Genomic DNA, 21,396 nt, shown 5'->3' on the forward strand with positions numbered 1-21,396 from the left:
CGGGGGTGCGCGTCGTCCTTCTGTTCTCAAGCGGTTTCCCCGAGATCTTTGCTTCCCCCTCAGTTCCAGCCAGCGGACAACGCTGCCCGGCAGATGCAACTCCTCGTCTGAGGGAAGCAGGGAGGGCCCGGCAGGTGACAGAAACCCCGGCGAGCGGCCGTCGTGCGGGAATCACCGCAGCCGTGGCTCAGCTGAGGAGAGCCCCGCTCGCGGGGTGCACCGGCAACAGCACCCCTCGCTTCACCAGGCACCGCTCGCTCATTGGCTGGAGGCGTGGGAAGGCGGCTTTTGATTGGTGGGTCGGTTTGTCGATCAGGCGAAACGGTGGTGCAGACCCGGCCGGGCCGGGACCCGCGCGAATAAGTGTCCCAGGTAGAAGAGCGAGAACTCTGCCGGCGCAGCCGTTCCCTTCTCCCCTCAGGCGGTCTTCGGCCTGGCCTGCGCGGCTCGCTCGCCTCCATCCTCAGCCGGACCTGCGCTGCTGAGGTACTAGCTGCGGCTCAGGTCTGCTTCCCGCTGCCTCGGGCCCGGCCAGCTGTACCTCAAGACCCCCCTTCTGTCTCTGTGGGGCTTTTTGCCTTCGGCGGGGGGGGAAGAGGAAAAACCGCCGCGGGGCGCTGAGGCACTGCCCAGGCTGTTCTCTATCGGGAGGTGAGCGTGAGAGGCAGGCTGAGGCGGAGGCGGAGGGCGGAGCTGCGCCGGGTGCAAAGCGGCTGCTTGGCGGCCCAGGGGCGCTGGCGGGCTGCCTGCCCGGTGGTTAGGCGCTGTGAGGCGGAGGGCGGGGCTGCCGTGAGGCGGGGAGGCAGGGGGGTGGGGAGGGCGGTCACTCGCACGCCTCGGCCCCGGGCCGGGCGAAACAAAGGCTCGGTAAAGCGGTTGCTAGAGCGCCGCTGGTCGCCTGGTAACCGTCCGCTGCCTCTTTATCCGGGGGCGTCTCCTGGCTGGGGGCGGGGTGGAGCGGAGCTGAAGTCCCTGCGGGCGCTTGCCTGCCCGCCCGTCGGCCGTGTCCCGGAGGTAGTTCTCGTCTCCGCTCCTGTTCCTATGCGGGCCGTGGCAGCGGCGCTCCCAGCAGCCTGGCCACTGGCGGGTGGCTCCTCCGGACCACGGGTCGCTTCGCAGCCAGCGCGCTCCGGCCCCGCCGGGGCTGCGCGGGGACACCATGAGTTCGGAACCGCCCCGCGCCTCCCTCCTCCGCGCCCTGTTTAAGATGGAGCCGGCGGCAGCCGCCTCCGAAGTACTGGGGGGAGCCTCGGAGTTCGTGAAAGGTGAGAGCGGGCCGGGGAGCCCTCCCCGTTCCGTGGCCGCGGGGGTCCCGTTCGCCAGAGCCTCCCTCGAAAAGGAAACCTGCTGGCTTTTTTCCCGCCCCCCTCCCCCGGCTCTGTGGGCTTCGCTGCGTGCCTGGCTCGGCTTGGGGCCCCCCCCTTGCCTTGCGGTTTTCGCGAGCCGCCTGCCCCTCGGCTGCTGCGGGACACGCCTAAGCGGTTCCTTCCTCCTCGCTTTTCCGGTGAGAAGCGGCGCTGGCACCTGTTGCTGTGTGCTGCTGCGGTCTGGGTCAGAAATCGCCCCCCCCCCCGCCCCCCCCCCCCCCGTTCCTCCTCAGGTCCGTCCTTCCCACCACCCCGAGGGGTGTCCGGGGGGTTCCTCGTGGGCAGGCCCCGCCGGCCGCGCGGGGACTCGCGCTCCCGCCACCTCCCACGCAGGAGAAAAAGGATGAGTGGTGCCTCTTCCGCTGCCGGGCCGCAGCGGGGCAGGACGGGGCCCGGGGGTGCCGTGCCCGCCGGCGAGGTGGCAGGCGCGCGCCCTGGGGGGCCAAGTGGCGATCTGCTTAGTCGGTCCTACGCTGTTGTCCTAATCTGTCTTTCAGATCGGTTGTACTTTGCTACTTTACGAAATAAACCGAAAAGTACCGTAAATACCCACTACTTCTGTACTGATGAGGAATTGGTCTATGAAAAGTAAGTATTGTGATCGGCTGTTTTGCATACTCAAAGTGGTCACCTGAGATTCTTCCCAACGTGCTTTAATACTATCTACAATATTTCTGGCCCGTTTAGCTGCTTGCACAAAGCACGAGTATAAAATTAGCCTGAAGATATTTACACATTAGCTGAAACTAGTTTAACAAGATAGCTATTTCAGAAAACACAAAAACAGCTACAAGACCAGTTAAATGTCTTAAATTGTGGTTGAGCTAGGGGAAGGATATCTGAACTTTATAAGGTGGAGAAGATCTCAGGCTGAAAGAGTTGGGGCTGTTCAGTCTGGAAAAGAGAAGGCTCTAGGCAGATCTTATTGCGGCCTTCCAGTACTTAAAGGGGGCCTACAGGAGAGCTGGGGAAGGACTTTTTACTGGGGCGTGTAGCGGTAGGATGAGGGGGAATGGTTTTAAACTGGAAGAGGGCAGGTTCAGATTAAACATTAGGAAAAAGTTTTTGATTTTGAGGGTGGTAAGGCACTGGAACAGGTTGCCCAGAGAGGTTGTTGAGGCCCCATCCCTAGAGGTGTTCAAGGCCAGGCTGGACGTGGCCTTGGGCAGCCTGGTCTAGTGAGAGGTGTCCCTGCCTATGGCAGGGAGGTTGGAACTTGATGATCTTCAAGGTCCCTTCCAACCTAAATCATTCTGTGCTTCTAGGAAGGCTGAAGGAATCTTATGTGGGATTTGATCTTGGGAATGGGAAGGGGGAGCAGTTCTGTAGTCTGTTAGTTACAAATGGTTGTACTAACCAAGGGCTGTAACTGGGGTATTTTGTGTGAGGACAGTATCATATTTAAAAAAAAAAAGTACTGAGATATTGGGGGGGGGGGGGGAAGTAATTTTCTTTAACATGGATAAAGGAAATTCGGTAAGTATACTCCTTAGCCCAATTACCTGTTAACCACATACCAGGATGTAACTTGATACCAGATATAATTACAAGATAATGAAAGGAAGCAAAGTTTCCTTTATCTTCTAGGGCATATCTAAAGACTTTGCACATGTAACTCATGATTTACTTTCTGAATTTATGGTTCCTAATCTGTTTGGTCTTTAAAGGTATCATCCTATATTTGATACAGTAATAGTACTCTTCCTTTTGTGCTCTCAAATTAAATTGCTAAAACATCATATGAGGTAGAAATTAAGTGACAGTTTACCAGGTGGTGTGAATGATTTGTGTGTAATAACCTAACTCTTTTACATGAGAGTGCTAAACTCTTCCCTGATACTTGTATTACAGCACCCATCACTACATGCGATATTTGGTAGTAAACCCGTGCCTGATTCTCTGAGGAAGTTTATATTGTCTCAGGGAAGTAAAAGCAGGTGTCAGTAGAGTTACTATTTTTTTAATATTTTTTTAATATCTTTCTGCAATTGAAAAGCTAGAGTTAAAATGAGGAATAGAATGCAAGTCTCCTGGTTCTTGGGGAAATACTGATTTTACAGCTTTACTTGCTTTCATTATGCTCATCAGCAAGCTTGACATCAGTTTGTTTCACAGACTGCATAGCAAAGTGAGGGGCCTGACATCAGGGGTTGTCTGTAAGTACTAGTGGGGTGTAACTTTAATACACCAGATCTTCTGCTCATTTTATCAAAAATGCAGCCTTCTTACTGAGAAAGTGTTTGGTTATTATTAGCTGTTACATGATAGCAAAGTAAATGTTTGGAAGTTAGTTTGCAAGCGCTATAGCTCAGAACAGCGGTTTCCAGAGCCTTCCTTTGAAATGGCCTGCCTGTGCTATTATTGCTGATGAGAATTTCATGGCCACTTCTGTTTTTAATCAAATAAGAGTTGTTCAGATTGTTACAAGGAGGATAGGAGAGAATGTCTACTCTCACAAAATCCTTGGCACCTGTGAGGTACGTAAGTAATCTTGTTAATATGACTGTTTATTGACTTAATTTGGCTTAGATGCATCATTCTAGTGATACTTCATTGTGCATGAAAGTAAACTGCTTTTCTTTGGGCTGTTATTCTATTAACTTCAGTGATAATTCTTAAGTATCAAGTGTTACAGAAATCTATTTAGCTGACTTCACTGAGGTGTCAGTCTGCTTTCACTGAAGCAATATATGATCTGAAAGCCTCATGAATATATAGGTCTGGGGTGGTTTGATTACAGAGAGCATGTTACTGGATCACATAGTACTTAAAATCTCACTGCCTTGCTCCCCTTTTTTTCCTCCACTCTTGAGACATAAGGAAGTAATAATGTCTATTAATAGTATACCCCATTTATTAAACAAAACAACTGTAGTGCTAGATCTAATGGTTTTTGAAGTTTTGGTCTGATAAATGCTGACTTGTTCTTGTAGTTTATCACGTGATTTATCACTAAATTGTACACAAAGTGTGGTTATATAATCTTGAGTACTTTAGTCTTCAGTTTTCACTTGAAGTTGTCAACTCTTCTAATGAATTCATAACACTGTCTTCGCTTATTTAATAATTCACACTTTTAAAAATATTAAAGATAGGCTTAAATGCTTTTAAGAACATCTCAAGTCCTAGCTGACTAGGAACTTGCTACTAGAACTGTCATTATTTTATTTAAATGTGCTGCAATTTAACCTTGAACCTATTATACTAGAGAAATGGTATGTAAATTTCTCAGTTTAGGGAACAAGAAACCTGAATGAATTTATCCCATTCTGAATTCTCTTTTTTGATTGTTCTGTTTCTGTAAGAGATTTGTCAGTTTCTTTCTGAAACTCTGAGGTTATTCCTGAGAAAGTCTGCACTACTGCTTATGAAGGAATTCAGTCTTTCAGGCTAATGTAGTGCAGGTAACTATTACTTCAGGAAAATGGACTTAATGAGAATTAATCCATCTTGATGACGACTGTCATTTGGCAAATAGACAAGCCTTGCCTTGGCAAGACCTCAATTAATGAGTTAGGCGCTAGTAAGAAGCTTTTTATTCTCTAAGAATAGCGTCTTTCATGTTTCACCTTTCAGTAAACAGATCTGGGTTGAGAATAGTACACTTGACTGGTTAACTTGGCGTTCACGTATTTTTATCAAAGCAACTTTTAATGTCCTTTTTATTGTTGAGTAGTTTTCTCAAACAACATTAAAATTTAAATAATGAGAAACGGGAATCTTACTGATAAATTATAATGGCAGCTTTCATAAATCATAATGATCTTTTTCAGGCATTTGTTCTGACTTTGGATCTCTTGTATAAACAGCTTTGCAGATCTAGTCTCTGACATCTTGTGAGCAGCTGTAAAAGTAATTAATATGATAGTCTCTGTACATGCTATGTTTTATGTCAAAACTTTCTTTCAAACCATAGTATGCTGCTTGCTCATTTCACAGGAGTCATAATGTTAGTGGCCACTTTGAGTTCAGGCAGCAGTAGCATAAGACTCAAATGCTTAGCTACAGTGATATTAAATGAGTACTGTTAGGACTTTGACTTGTTTCCTTCACTGCATGTGTATATACAAAGAAGCAGTTTCTCTTTCCTGTGAGAAGAGTAAGGGTTAACTAGTTTATTTTTAGTTTGGCTTAAATGCTTCCTTTTCTGTGGCTACCCAGTAACAGTACTTGCATAGGAAACCTGAACTTCTCCATCATTCTGTGGCTTCTATCATTTGAAAGGAAAAAGGAAACTTAACTTAGCCTTGTTACAACAAACAGAGCTGTTGCTTCACACAGAGAACAGGGCGTTCCTTGTTCACATCGGTAGCTTTTGAAGGCTTGAACTTCACTATCAGATGACCAAGATAACTTAATAAGCTGAAGTCAACAAAAAAAACCTTAGAAGTTGGGAAATGGGTTCCTAACTTCTATCAATGTGAGTGTAAATACAGAGCAGAAAAACTTCATATACGAACTAATACAAGCTTTTGTGTGTCTAATTCTTATACGTGAGTATTAAGAATAGTACTCCAGCTTTATTTTGTGTTCCATCTTGAGATTTTAAATTCACTGCAAATATGAAAATCAAAAGATCTTAAGAACTAGGAGTGTTGGCTTCTCCTTTGGGCACAAACTACTGACATGATATTTATATTTGAAACTTGTAAAGTGTTATCCCTTAACACCTGTGGTGTTCTTTCCAGTCCAATAGTTTAATAAATTTTATACCCACACATTGCTTTATCATATGTCTTTGCTCCATATGGAAAAGATAAAAGCAATTGCCAAAAGTATTGAGGATTTCTTCTGTTGGCAGGAAAAGGGTAACAGGATAAGACAGATCTGTTTTTTAGGCTCCAGTTATATATATATATATATATTATAGCTTGATATAGGAAACCCCTTATGAGAAAATTGGCCTCTGTTAAGATGACTGTCCTCCCCCCAGAGAGTAGGTTTTTAACATGACCTGAAGATTCTTCTCTAGGGAAACTCTTTATGGGAGAACCTCTGCACTAATACTTTGCTCTTGACATCAAGGAGCATTGTATTAAAAATGAATATATCTGGAATAGCTATGTAATCATCTATAGTTTGGATCTATGAGCTCTTGTTGGACCTCATTTTGAGGAGAATTTAGAACACTGAAGGGGAAAGGGAGTGAGTACCTGGTGTTTTGCATAATCCAGAGCCTCTGCATTATTCCTACCTTCAGATGCGAGGAGTGGGGTGATGCATAATTTCTAGCATTGTATTTGCTCTATCATCCTTTGTCTATTTAGAAGTGCGCAGTCCCTAAGTAGTATTAAGCGTTAGGGATTTTGTCTCAGCCCAGGTAAGAAAGCTTCTAGCAATTCATGTGTTACTGGAATTGGTGGGGCTAGAGTAGAGAGAGAGTGTGCCATTGAGCATCCCACCTTTGTTCATGCACTTGAGAAATAGGAAGAAGGAACATGTTCTAGGAAACAGGAGTTGGAGAAAGAAGACTGAATAGGTAAGATTTCCTGACCAGCAGTTAGGTTGTAATGAATGCATGGACTGATCCTCTTGGCTTTCACCCAGAAATCTTGTTGCATGTAAGATGTGTTCAGCTTATGAAGCATTTAGCTGTAGTAGCCAGTTGGCCACTTCTGCAGTAGCTGGTTCTTACACTGCTTAATGGCTAGATTCAGAGCACGTGCAGCAAGGGTCTTACAGTGCTGTGACCTGAATGTTCCAGTAGTCCAGTCTAGGAAAGGGGGAGAGAGAAAAGCAACTGGAGAATGTTTTTCTTATTCTAATTCAGTGTCATTGCTTAATTTTAATAGTAAGCTGGATCTTTGTGAAATGTTGGAAAATTCGTGTAGTTTTGCAGTTAGGAAGCTGTGTTTCTGCTAGTTCCTACAGTTCTTGTAGTTAATCCTTCAGTTTGAGTAATTGCAAGCTTGGGTTGCTTCTGTTTTGGCAGACAAATGAGTTTATATGGTTGCTCATCTCCAAGAAGGCAAGCTTCCTATCTGAAGGAGTAGTTGTACCCCAATTCTGGTGTACATACTCCAGAAAATGATTCTAACTGTTAAACTCTGTTTTCAAATTAAAAAATGAATAATTGAGTAAGCTGCCATGCAAGTAATGTCATCCCTCTGAGTGTTATTGCATTGTTAGAACTGACTTGGTGGATCTGTCCTATTTTTTTTCCCAATGTGGTAATTAGGCTTTGGACCATATTTAACCTATTGGAAATGCCTACAGCCTGATAAGAATGCATGCGTACCCTCATGTTCAGTGTAGCAATAATGCTGAACTTACACAGGTCTGTCACAAAAAAAGAATCCTGAAATAGTTTTTCAGATAGGAATCTTTTGTCCTTTTATCCATACCTCTGTTGCTGTATCACAAAACTGTAAAGGAATGGCAGTATAAAACTACCACTCTGGTGTATTCATCTGTGGGGGGGAAGGTATCAGGCTTCTTGGGTAATGTATAAGTAGTGCAATTTATCTTCGAAAAGTAACTCAATACCTTGTCCATAAATAGGTTGATTGTGATGTTAATATGAAGGTTATCAATTCATTTCCAAGTCTGTCAGGATACAGTATTCCTTCATTGAACACAAACAGACTCCATTTGATAGCTGAAGATACGAAAGCTGTTTATCATTCTTCTGCTGTACTAGGGTCAGTGGTACTCAAATGCTTAGTAAAAAATGACTTCAGCATTCAGAAGAGGTACCCAAGGCTTGAGCTGACTCATGGCACCTTCACGTGGCATCCCTTGGAACTGCAGTCAGAAACAGCTGGAGCTGCTGTCCTTAAAGAGTTGTGGACTACATTTCTTTCACCATTAAATTCCCTGGAAGAATGTACGGTAACTGCTTGCATGACAAAGTAGACCAATGAGCTCTTTACAGGCTGGACTTTCTAGGTGGATGACCATTCCTATGATGCAATACAGCGAATACCTTGGATGTTATAAGAACTGATAGGAAGGAGTGGTTCTAGGAGTCTATTCTAAGGAGAATATAGATACAAGAAACCTATACTACTGCTTCCAGGCAGCATTACGGTAGTATTTTTGAGGTAGAGTATTTAAATATTCATCTAGTATATTCTGGGGGTTTGTTGCTTCTTAGTTTGAGAAGCATGAGGATAGCAAGTTTCCATGGGATGAGGGGGAAGAATAATTTAAGTTATCATCTAAGTACTTGATTTAAACAAAATACAATTAAATGTAGATTAATACCATACTTGCCTTCTGTTCCTCATATCTGGTTCCCACCTCCATTATAAATGACTGTCTCTCTTAACTGGCTTAAGCTTCAGAGGCATCCGTATTTCTTATTGTGTATAAATGCGTATTAAAACCTCTAGATACAAAGAAAGTCTATTACCTGTAAAAGAGATGGAATTTAAATGATACTGGGCACACTGTTATCAGTGACTATCCTATAATAAGATTTGATTTCTTTTATGTTTTTAATCTTCAACTTTTTGCCAGATAAAATTCGTTATTCAGATGATGACTTGATGTGTCACTTCCCCATTTCCCTTAGCCTCCATTTCCCATCTTCCACGTATATTTAACTCTGTGTCAAAATTCTGTTCTTAAGAAGAAAATCCTCTGGGTGAGTTAGGATCTAGTGTCTACAATTCAAGTACAAGAATGGCCTGTTATACTAAAAGTAATGAGGGTACGTAATTTAAACCCTTCTGTTTAAACATGTCAGAAACTGTATTTAGTTCTAAGGATATAAATTCAAGAAGGGGTTTGTAGATCAGGGCTCGTTGACTTCAATACAGAGCCTTGTATTGTCTTTCAGAGAACTCTTTGATTTGGAGGCTTGTAAAGTGCTTGTTAGCCCCATTTAAAAAAAAAAAAAAAGGATGTTCAAGCTTATTCCAATTTAGAGTTATTAAATGGAGAAAGTTAAAATTATACATTTAACAACCTTCCTCCCTCACATATCTACCACAATGTCTTATCAACAAAGCCAATGGCTGGTTTATATTGCCAATGTTGTGTAAATCACATGGGAATTGCCAGTGTTTGGTATATGGGTAATAATGCTGGTGCAGCGGTGACTGAGAGTGCTTTTCTTTTATGATTATGTTTGGATTCTGAGAAATACTTTGTTTCTGCGTCATAAACAAACAGTGGTAGTACCAGAGCCTTAAGCACTGATACTCCCTCCCCTGCCCATGTTGAGAAGCACAGCATACTTAATGGTAACAAGTGATGGACAAGTAGTTGGTCTAAGATTGTCACATCTTTAACTTGGCAGCTGAGAGAATCTGGATAGCTTTGTTTTGTAGAAATATAATTACTTCATTGATACACTCAATAAATGTATTTTATCCTTATCCCCACCAAAATAGTGAGTAACTTGTCTGTTGTGGCTAAGTTGACTTGTAAATTCATTTTTGTGTGCTTTTCCTACACTTCTGTTTGAGTTTAATCATGTGGAAAAGTTGAATTGGATATATGACTTCATACCGATGTACTTCTAGCAAATGAATAGTAATAAAAACTTTTATCCTAAAGCATGGCTGTACTACTACTGTGCTTTAAATAAACTGTGTATTCAGTTATATCTTTGAGCTGATCAAAGCTACTTTGCTCACACTGGTTTAAAAAAAGGATTCTGGTAACTATCATATTCCACACGCTTTCACAATACTTCAAAAAGTATTTTTCAAAAAATAATCTTAAAATTGTAAATTCTACTCTTCCATCATATTTAAGTGGAAGAATACCCTAAAGTTCATGGAATGAGATAGGGTTGTTTTTTTGATTCAGAAATGTTAGCGCAGCAGAATGGGAAGAGATGTTAGTAAGCCTCTATATAGCTTTTCTAGAAGTTATATTTACTCTTTTGTTAGAGCTCCAGTTATAATTTCCTATTTGTTGTAACTCATACTTGTCCTTCTTGAAATAAATTTTTTCATTTCATCTCTTAAATTGTATGGAGTGTTTGTGTTTTAAAAATAACTGTTGACCATATCTGGCAGACTTAACTAAGAAAAGATGAGGAATTCTAAAGTTAAACCCTGCTTTACTGCCTCTGTAATTTTGAGTTAGTTAACTGTTGTACAACCTACAAATAAAGTCCGAAGGGTTGGAACGCTTAGTCTTTTACCCAGCTAATAAGCTTCTTTAATTAAGCATTATGTCATAATATCTTTTACTGAAGGGTTGAACTGTATCTTAGCAAACACTTATGTTGTCATCTGATACTGCAAAGTAGATGATACTGAAATAGCATTGGTGTGGCAGTCACTGTCCTAGATGGTGATCAGACTAATATAATTCTCTTTTTGCCCTGGGCTTGGCTTTTTTTGTTAGAGAGAATGTGGGGAGGAGAATATTAACAAGCACCAAAAAGATAGGGCAGTCCTCCTTTGTTGTTGTGTCCACTTAGAATGGCAGAATGGCTGAAGCTGTAAGGCACCTCCATAGATAATCTAATCCAACCCTTGGTCTTAAAGCAAGGTCAACAAGAGCAGGTTGCTTGGCCTTGTACAATTGGGTTGTGACTCCACAGTCTCACTGAGCAGCCTCTTTCTAATGTTTGACTGCTCTCAAAGTAAAAGTTTTTCTTCTTATATTTAACTGGAACACAATTAATTTTCCTGAAAAATAAACCCTCTGCCACAGGGAAGAAAGCTTGAAAGGTACTACCGCCTAATCTATCACGTGATTTCAGTAAGTTTTCGCTACTTTAAAGCCAAGAAGTCATAGACCATAGTTACCTTTTTCTTTTGTCATGCCCCAAATAACATGGATTCAGATACTGATGGATTGTTTTGTTTGTCAGTAGGCAAGAAGTGTCCTGTTTCTTTTGTCAAAAGACTTAAGGCAGAGCAGATTAAAACAGTTTAAGTTATAGTCCATCTCGCTGTAATTTGTAACATGTGCATCAACAAGTTTTCATAGACTGTCAGGATAAAGACTTCTATACACAAAACCGAAAAATATTAGAGAAAGCTTGCAACTTATATTTTGATCAATTTTGCTCAATGGGTGGGGAGGAGGAGAGCTCTAAAAGGTGTCACTATATGTTGCTTGTGTAAAGGCTGCTATTGCTTATAAAGGTGTTTATATGAAGGGTTAGCTAGGAAGAGTACTGTGAATCCTTAGCAGGAACTTGCCTTTATTGTGCGATAACTTTCCTGTACAGACTACTGCTACTAGCTCTTATCCTAAGGACAGTGATTGCTGCTTCAAAGGTAATATGAATGTTTAAGAAGAATCTAGAAGTGAGAAGCAAGAACCATCAGAAGACATGAAATAAATAATAAATTGGAAGCACAGCCTAGAGACAGGATTGTGGGGGACAAAGGGGAACGTAATTATATGTAAAGTCTGTATGTAATATGTACTCTCTGGAATAGTGGAGGACAGGCTAAAAAGAAATAAGCTTAAATTTCAGAATTTCAGACAGATCAAGACCGTACATGATTATATAGAATTTCTCATGGGTAGTAAATTTTATCTAGCTCATTCTTCATAGTATCTAATGATATTCTAATTTTACACAATTGTAGAACCTCTATCTAGGATGACATGATCATGGCTTAAAGGGTAGTAGATCATGTCTTAAAGTTCTTAACTCTGTAGTTTTGGCTAAAACCAGACTGGATATCATGGGATGAAGAAAAAGAATTCTGTAGTTAGTGTGTGTACATAATGGAAAAGGTAGTTACTGGAGCATCTTAAACTAAAGCTACAGGTGCTTTCAAATTAATTGTTACTGTTGTCCTTAATAAAGGGCTTATCTGTTGCACCGTATATGCTGGCTACTTGGTATCCCCCACAAATTACTGATTTGTAGCTTGAACTATCAACAGCATGCGTGTTGAAATTTACTTAACTCTTGTGTAAATAACACTTTTTGTTCTTTTTCTCCCAGTTTCTATGGAGATTTTGGACCTTTAAATTTGGCAATGTTATACAGATACTGCTGTAAACTAAATAAGAAATTAAAGGTAAGCTTTGTTTAAAAACAATGTACCTATATTTTTGTGTTTTGAAATTCAACTAAAATGTATCGTCCAGTTCGAAAGTAGTTGTTAGGTGCTCATCATCTAGGTGGTTACTACTAACCTTTAAGGTTATTCTTTGTTCTTAATTCTTCTCCCTCTGAGGAGTGGTAAAAATGAATATGCTCTTTGTTGCTTAGCAGGTGAGGCACTGAAGGATGTGTTCACCTTTTTTTCATAACCTTACAGTTTCAAGACAATAGTAACAAAAATAATTCTAGGTATTTCATGGGTTTGAAGCTAACAAAGCGTGTATGCTAGTATGAATAACTGAAAAAACATATTTTAAAAAAACAAACAAAAAAGCCACATCCATGAACAAGAACAAAACACAGCCCCCAAAATCACACTATTTAAACTAAATCTCACTCAGTGGGAAACTTAAAACTTCTAAATCTCATTCAGTTAATAAAATGTTACTTATAATAGGTGTTATGAAAATGTGTTTTTACACATGTAAAGATGGTTCATTTTCCTGTCTTACTTGTAGAAGTGTCACTCCCTATCAATTAATTTGTAGAAGCTTTCTTGTTTTCTTGCTTCCATATAATGGTTGTTGATTCAAGGCAATTTTCAGTTGCTTTTAACTGGAGATAGAAAATTTTGGTATCTTCTTTGGGTACTTCAGTAGCTTTTTTCTTTCGATTGCAAAGTGTTGGTCCTTTCTTTATAAAGTTGTCTAGAATCTGTAAATGCAACAGGTAGTTCTGATGATAACAATACACTGCTGCTTACTACAGAAAGTTAGTTATAAATAAAAAAAATAAACGCTAGTATTTCTAATTTTGAATGCCTATATTCATATTGGCAAAACACTGGATTTACCATTTCTGTGTTAACACTGAATAGAGCTTATAAATACATTATCTTATCACCCCATTTTCCAGTGCTGATGTCTCATTCAAACACATGACCAATGATGCTCACTCACTAGAAATCTATTTTTTTCACCTTAATTCTGCTGTTTGTGACCTTATATCTGAGCTATTAAAGATAGTAGAGAATGCTTGCTCTGTGAAGTGGTTACTCCAGAGAAGAACCAATAATAAACCTACTATTCTAACTTTCACTGTGCCTATGAGAACGAGAGACATTAGTTCTGTTTTTTCTAGATTCAAATTGAGACTGATCATTCTGGGATCTGAATACAGTCTTGTGTAACACTGTTGAAGTCTACCTTCATACTTCTATAATTGAACTAGAACACCTTCAAACTGGACCCTAGGTGTGAAGAGTTTCACCCAGGAAGTATGAACAAAACTGGCAAAATCCCATGAGTCCTGAGATATTTACTATCAGTATTAATCAGTAGTAAACAGGAATGTCTCTACAGTCTTTATTCTTGTTATAAGACCGTCATTGCATTGAATGAGGCAAGTTGCTCATCATAAATGGCTTGTAATCGTAAAGATCATATATTATAATGGAAAAAATACACAAGGGAGCTAAATTGAAACTGAATTAGTAACTCTGACACTTGAAGGGTTGATTTAGCAAACCATGTCATCATTTTAATGTAACTCTTATTTATATTTTTTTGAAAAAAAGCAGACACTTGCAGTACTAGGTGAAGAGCACAGGTGGTCAGGAACAGGACAGAGAAACCTTATGCAGCTCAGCTATAGTCTCAGCTGGGAGGAGGTGCATTTTGTTGCTGCTACCTTACCCAAGGCTAACTTCAAGTAGGTTAACTTAAACTACTCGTGCATAATAGAGAAGGGTAACCTGATAGTGCAACCACTTGAAAGTAATACCTGGAATCAAACAGCTGAAGCTTGGAGTACCATCTGAGTGGTATAGAAACTTGCACATGGATAGATTCCAGTCTGGCTGAGTGGTGTTACCCCTGAAGTAGGCCAATACCTGCTAATGTAAGCTTTGCTCTTCTAATAGTTAAAATAAACATTCAACTCTGTTCTAATTTAGATACTATCTGCAGTGGGTAAGTAAGCTTGCAAGACCAAATTCCAGGGCTGAGGCATGCATCTGATGTGTACTGTAGGCCTAGCTACAAAAGACTATTGCTAAGCTTCACTAGTTGAGAATTATGGGTTTACAGTTTCTACCCTTCTACCCTTTACCTTCTTATGTCTGTCTTTCACAAGTGTCCCCACAAGGCCTGAACTAGTGTGTATAAGACCAAAGTTCGTGACCTGTGACTTACCCAGCAAGGCAATGAGCCAGCAAAAGTTTGGTAATTCTCAGGTGGCATCAGGGGGACACTGTAGGCAGACTGTGATCAGTGTTTCAGAGATGGGAAGTGCTGATTGGACTAATGACAGGGAGAAAGAGTCCTGTTGGGCAACCTGCTGCTTGCATACCCTTGCATTAAGGGTAACTGTGTCCCGTGACCAACAGCAGGAATGGGCTGATTGTAGGAAGTAAAAGGCACTGCAGATTATCATTCTCTGGAAATCCAGCCACTGCTGTGGGATGGTTGCTGTTGCCATACTGCAACACTTTTGGGATCCTGAGGCAATCACAGTGCTTAAGACTAGGTGACTCCTGCCATGATTTCTTATATACCTGGTTGAGTATGCACTTCATGTGCTTTTCTTAAGAAAAAAGTCTTTAAAAGTGTGGCACATTTAAAAAAAAAAAAAATTCACAAAACATAGAATCATAGAATTAGTGAGGTTGGAAGGGACCTTTAAGATCATCAAGTCCAACCATTAACCTACCCTGATAAAAACACCACCACTTCTAAACCATGTCCCTAAGCACCTCATCTACCCTTTTCTTAAACACCTCCAGGGATGGTGAATCCACCACCTCTCTGGGCAGCTTATTCCAATGTTTAATAACCCTTTCAGTGAAAAAATGCTTCCTAATATCCAATCTAAACCTGCCCTGACATAACTTGAACCCGTTTCTTCTTGTCCTATCACTTGTCACCAGGGAGAAGAGGTCAGCTCCCATCTCTCTAAAACCTCCTTTCAGGTAGTTGTAGAGGGTGATAAGGTCTCCCCTCAGCCTCCTCTTCTCCAGGCTAAACAACCCCAGATCCCTCAGTCGTTCCTCATAAGGTTTGTCCTCCAGACCCTTCACCAGCTTTGTAGCCCTTCTCTGGACATGCTCCAACACCTCAATGTCCTTCTTGTCGTGAGGGGCCCAAAACTGAACACAGTACTCGAGGTGAGGCCTCACCAGTGCCGAGTACAGGGGGATGATTACTTCCCTCGTCCGGCTCACCACACTATTCCTGATGCAGGCCAGGATGGTGTTGGCCTTCTTGGCTGCCTGGGCACACTGCTGGCTCATGCTCAGCCGGCTGTCCACCAACACCCCCAGGTCCTTTTCTGCCAGGCAGCTTTTGAGCCGCTCCGCCCCCAGTCTGTAGCGCTGCATGGGGTTGTTGTGACCCAAGTGCAGGACCTGACACTTGGCCTTGTTGAACCTCATACCATTGGCCTCAGCCCATCTGTCCAGATCCCTCTGCAGACCCATTCTACCCTCAAGCAGATCAACACGCCCGCCTAGTTTAGTGTGGTCTGCGAACTTACTGAGGGTGCATTCGATCCCCTCATCCAGATCATTGATAAAGATATTAAAGAGAACCGGCCCCAGCACCGATCCCTGGGGGACACCACTTGTGACCAGACACCAACTGGATTTAACTCCATTTACCACCGCTCTCTGGGCACGGCCATCCAGCCAGTTTTTTACCCAGCGAAGAGTGTACCTGTCCAGGCCATGAGCAGCCAGTTTCTCCAGGAGAATGCTATGGGAAACGGTGTCAAAAGCCTTGCAAAAATCCAGGTAGATAACATCCACAGCTTTTCCCTTGTCCACCAAGTGGGTCACCTTGTCATAGAAGGAGATCAGGTTTGACAGGCATGACCTGCCTTTCACAAACCCATGCTGACTGGGCCTGATCACCCTGTTCTCTTGCATGTGCCGTGTGATGGCACTGAGGATGATCTGCTCCATGACCTTCCCAGGCACCGATGTCAGACTGACTGGCCTGTAGTTCCCTGGATCCTCCTTCCGGCCCTTCTTATGGATGGGTGTCACATTTGCCAACCTCCAGTCAGCTGGGACCTCCCCGGTTATCCAGGACTGTTCATAAATGATGCACAGTGGCCTGGTGAGCACTTCCGCCAGCTCCTTCAGTACCCTTGGATGGATCCCATCCGGCCCCATAGATTTGTGCACCTCCAGGTGCTGAAGCAGGTCCCTCACCATTTCCCTTTGGATTACAGGGGCTTCATTCTGCTCCCCATTCCTGTATTCTAGCTCAGGGGTCAGGGAACTCAAGGAACAACTGGTCCTACTGCTGAAGACTGAGGCAAAGGTGGCATTAAGTACCTCAGCCTTTTCCTCATCCTTGGTTACTACGTTACCAGCCCCATCTACTAGAGGACAGATATTATCCTTGGTCCTCTTTTTATTGCAAATATATTTATAGAAACTTTTTTTGTTGTCCTTGACATGGTAGCTTTTGTGTGGATATGGTGTCTCAAAAGGATTTTAAGACTTAGACTTTTATTAAGTTTAAAACTTCTATGAATAGGAACAGGAGAAATGAGAGTATAAGATCCATTAAACCAAACAAACCCTGCAAACTTCTCCAAGTCTTTCAGCTGTATCTATTTGTGTTTTGGGAGAGGAATTGGACATGGAGACAGTTTTCTGCTTTCCCTTCTCCGTTCTTGGGGTACAGATGAGGAAGGAGAAGGGTACCAGTTTGAAATGTGCTAGTGGCAGAGCAACGTTTTAAAGTAAACTATTGTAACTTTATGCTGACTGATTTTAAAAACAGTAAATAGCTCTGTTCTGAAGAGCTGAAGAATTTATTCAGATATCCATTTGCTGAGAAAGTTGGAACTAAAGTCCTGGATATGCTTTACAGGAAAACCTTTCTGACCTTGTTATGTTTGTAATGTTTTGATTGCTGATTGCTATGGAGATGAGCTTGACTAGCCAAGTCAACAGAAAGAAATGCCTGTCAATGCTATCTTCTTACTTGTTCTTTGAATTCTGTTTGAGGAAAAATTGCTTGACTAAGCAACTGTGATTCATTTATGAAAGAAATATTTTTTCTTCTGTTTAAATAAATCTGATTTCATAAAAACTGCCTAAAAAAGCTGCTGCGTTTTATGCCTGTACAGACTTATGCAATCTCAATAAATTCAGAGGCAGGGGTAATCAGAGAGGGAGTGTTGCTAAGATAAATGATGCAAGTATGGAAGATCAAAGGCAAGAGAGGGAAGGTTCTGCCAGGCTTAAGAACTATGGGGTTAACATTTCTTGTATGCTGACTGTAGCTGCTGAATCACAGAGGGGTTGGTTTTGTTTTTGTTTTAATATAAATAAACTGCTGAACATACACATGGAACTATAGTAATTGCAAGCATCTCCTTTAGGACAGCTTAGTTTTTGAGGCAGGTTGCGTGTACATGTTTTAATACATCATTTTCTATGAACAGTTTGCCAGCCTTGTATTCTCTACTATTCTCTACTATTTATATGTATATATTGCATACATATACATGTGTGTATATATAAAAAATAGTGTCCAGGCTTATTAAACACATTGCAGTAATTTCTTGCTTGAACAGTGCAAGCATATTAAACCATATCTATTAAACAAAATGCTGTCAAATAATCTGGTGATTCTAAACAGATATCAATCTAGTAATTGTCCACAATGGCACCTTCAAAGCCTGTCATAAGTTTCTGTGCAAGTAAGTCTCTCTTGAGGTCTTTAAGAAACAAGAACTAATTATTATTAAAAGGAAAAAAAAAAGTAATCTCACAGTGAAAATAATGTATTCTGGAACCCTCTCATACACTCAATGCATTAGTGTTATCACCTTAAACAAAACCTGCCACACTTTTCATGTAACCTCTGCTTTTAGTTCAAAAGATTGTCCTTGAGTGTATTCCTCTGGGATATATCTTGACAGATACTGTTCTGTCATGTTGTTACATTTTGTCTTCTAACAGTGTGTAAAACTGTTAAAAGCATACTTTTAGTACTTCATAGTGCTGTGTTTTGTTTTAGAAAAAAAAATTATTTGCAACTATGTTACTATATTATCTCTAAATATAGGTATTGTGTAGCCAAGCTGTATTGAAAAATTCCTTGTTGAAACATCTTTTGTTCTTCTGCGTTGTGCAGTATCTAAGGGAACTAAAGCCCTAATACATTCAGGTGGAGCTGTAAAAACAGCCACCTTAAAGAACCGCCTTTAACACTTATTATCATTGAACCTAGGCAAAGGAGGAAACTTAGCTTATTAAATGTGGTCAGAAAATCAGTATTTCTTTTTATGTAGATCATAGAGCTTAGTATTAATATTGAAAGTGCATTGAGTTGAGAATTTGTGTGTTAGTGTTAACAGAGGCATTGCATTGACACTGCAGCAAACTCTGTAAAACTTGACTTTCTGTAACTCACATGCAAATAAAAACAGTGGTTTATTTTATAGGCTTCTGAAAAGTAGAATCTTGACACAGTTTTCCTTTGGCTGCTATGCTGTAAGCCATTAATTAATGTCTGTTTTCAATTTTGTGTTAAATTTTTTTGAATCCTGACTAAAGTTTTAAATATTTCATATAGCAATATGGCTTATAAGGATTAAACCCTTATGTTTTGAAAATGAAGCAATGAAATTGATAAATTGCTTTCATTTAAATGTTCTGGGAACTTTTAAGGTGAGCTGTCAGTTTTTGGCTACTTAGGTACAAAAGCATCTCAAAATTGGAATGATTTAATCATACACCTGTATGATTAAAAAAATCCATTCTGTAAAACAAAACAAGAAATATGGTCTTACTACTTAGAACTTCTGGCTAGCTAGCAGAATGTGCTTTTTGCAGTTTAAAATAGTATTTCAGGTGAACTGTAAACTGTTGCAAAGAACTTTGCTTTAAAATAAGTAGTAGTCAACAAGTTATAATTGAAGTTCTGTCACTGTTGCATAACTACTGTAATCGTATCCCACCTACACATCATGGGTGGAACTGCAGTTAGAGAACACTAAAATTAAAAAATTGAGGAGGGGGAAGAAAGGAGGCATCTTGAAATACTGGGATGAATTTTGTCAAATTTTAATAATAATTGAATGCTTCACTAATTAAATAACTACTTGTGCTTTGTATGTTTGCATATGCACTGAGGGAGATAATGCTGTTGGTCTCAAGATACAGTCACTTCCAATCAACATCAACCAGCTATCTCAGTTATTACAGTTCTGTTTAGATATACTAAGTTGCATTAACTCTCACTCCTTCTGCCTATGGAAGTTGTGGGTAATAAGACCAGGCCAGAATGTACAGTTAGAATTGCTATTATAAGGTGCTATTTCTGAGGGGGGTGGGAGTAAGATGCACGCTGTGATGCACACATTTGTTTTCTCCTGAGTTTATGGGCTATGTGGATTTTTTTGCAAAATTTGATTCTGTGGTTAAAGCTAAAACTTGCAACAAGTTTTAAGATGAGAGTCAATGTTCACAGATTTGTGGAAGTGAAATACAGTTGGCACTACTTAAATAAATTAAACACAATTCTGCAGCAGTTACCTTTTCTCACACTTCCAAGTGTCATCAGTGACAAAAGTAGTAAAGTAAATTAAAATTGTCAAATTGGAGTTAAAAATCTGAAATTGGATAACAGCAGTACTGGTATAAAGGCAGTTTATAAAATCTGCAATTTTTAAAAATAGAAATGCACTTCAAATTTAGAAGCAGAATCCAGTATGTCTGTTCATGAATTCCTCAAAACTGTAGCAGTGCTGTAGAAATCTGTTGGGGAAAAACATGAGCGATAGCTTTGCAGAATATAGTGTAGCAATTTATGAAGCTAAAAAAATATAATGCAATAAACTGTCCAACTTGCCAATTTTAAGTTACAATTTTATCTCTCTCTGGCTTTAAATAGTTTTGCTGCAGTTTGTCGTTATTCTTTTCTGGTGCTTGTTGGTCTTGTTTTCAATGGGAGTTTTGTCTGCAGGATTCTGACAGAGGCTTCTTTTCTTCCTAAAGAAAGAAGAATTGCAAATGTTTGTAGTTTTTTTTCTGCCTAGCCTTTTTTCAGGCTTTTCACTTCTGCAATCTTTTTTTTTTTTTTATTAAATTTTTGCTGTTGAAGCTTTTTAAAGATGTCTGTCACCCCATTTTTAGGTAGTATAGATGGAAGAGTGGTGTTTAACTTACAAAATGCCTGTAAGATTGATTGCTTCAGTTTTTCTCATCTTCTCCACAGAATTATGTGCTAAAGAGATTTAACACATAGGAGGGTGTTTGAGTGTGAAAATTTCAATGTCTTTCACCAGTGTTCATAAGCTATTGTTCAAATATTTAAACTTGGAAAAAAATTTCCAGTAACTTATGTTGAACATACTGGTTCAACTGCATTTTATAGGATATTTTCACACAGCAAAGTAAGAGATCTGCCCTGATACAGCAGCTGTTTCCCTGTGCTCTTATCTATAACGTAAGAAGATTGTTCATGGTATCAGTAATTTTTTCTCCTTTCATTTTAAGAATCTCTAAGAATTTTTTCTGACTTTTCAGTTTTGGAAAAGTGACTTTTTAAAGTGTATTATTCACTCAGTAAATATGCTGTCTGTTGGGTTTTTTTTAACAGTATTTCAGTCTATCAAGAAAGAAGATAGTGTACTACACCAGTTTTGACCAGCGGAAACGAGCAAATGCGGCATTTTTAATAGGTGCATATGCTGTAAGTATTATTAATCGTATGGACACTTCTAACCTTCCTTAAGAGATATTTGCTGTGTGTAAAATAGCATCTCAAGGGATGGCCCTTTAGGGACGTAGGCAGATTTTCATTTAATTCTTTTAATATTACAGATAATATGCAATACACAGAGCTGTCTTAATTACACAAGCCTAATTTGTTATGATGTCACCTAAGTTTTGACAGTCCCAAGCTGACACTTGCACAGCCACTCATGTGTCTGTCTTAGCAGTGTAGCTCAAACTTCAATTTCACCTTCCGGCTCTACTGTCCAGAATTGGAGCACGCTTGTAGAAAACTCAGTCTTTGCAATAAAGACACT

General features: G+C 40.5%; 1 protein-coding gene across 1 annotated transcript in view; it reads left to right on the forward strand.

Annotated features, from left to right (window-relative positions):
• Positions 1-992: 992 nt before the first annotated feature.
• The window catches only part of CDC14A (cell division cycle 14A), a gene marked incomplete at its 3' end in the record, with an annotated part of 54,092 nt that continues 33,688 nt past the window's right edge, over positions 993-21,396 (forward strand). The window contains exons 1-5 of the mRNA XM_082484106.1: positions 993-1,265; positions 1,865-1,955; positions 12,241-12,316; positions 20,739-20,810; positions 20,964-21,056. Of these exons, the coding sequence (XP_082340232.1) occupies positions 1,160-1,265; positions 1,865-1,955; positions 12,241-12,316; positions 20,739-20,810; positions 20,964-21,056 (438 nt within the window). The 5' untranslated portion in view covers positions 993-1,159. The remainder of the gene's footprint in view (positions 1,266-1,864; positions 1,956-12,240; positions 12,317-20,738; positions 20,811-20,963; positions 21,057-21,396) is intronic.

The sequence above is a fragment of the Vanellus vanellus genome (assembly GCF_965231255.1).
Source record: "Vanellus vanellus genome assembly, chromosome: 5".
In the NCBI taxonomy this organism is placed as follows: Eukaryota; Metazoa; Chordata; class Aves; order Charadriiformes; family Charadriidae; genus Vanellus; species Vanellus vanellus.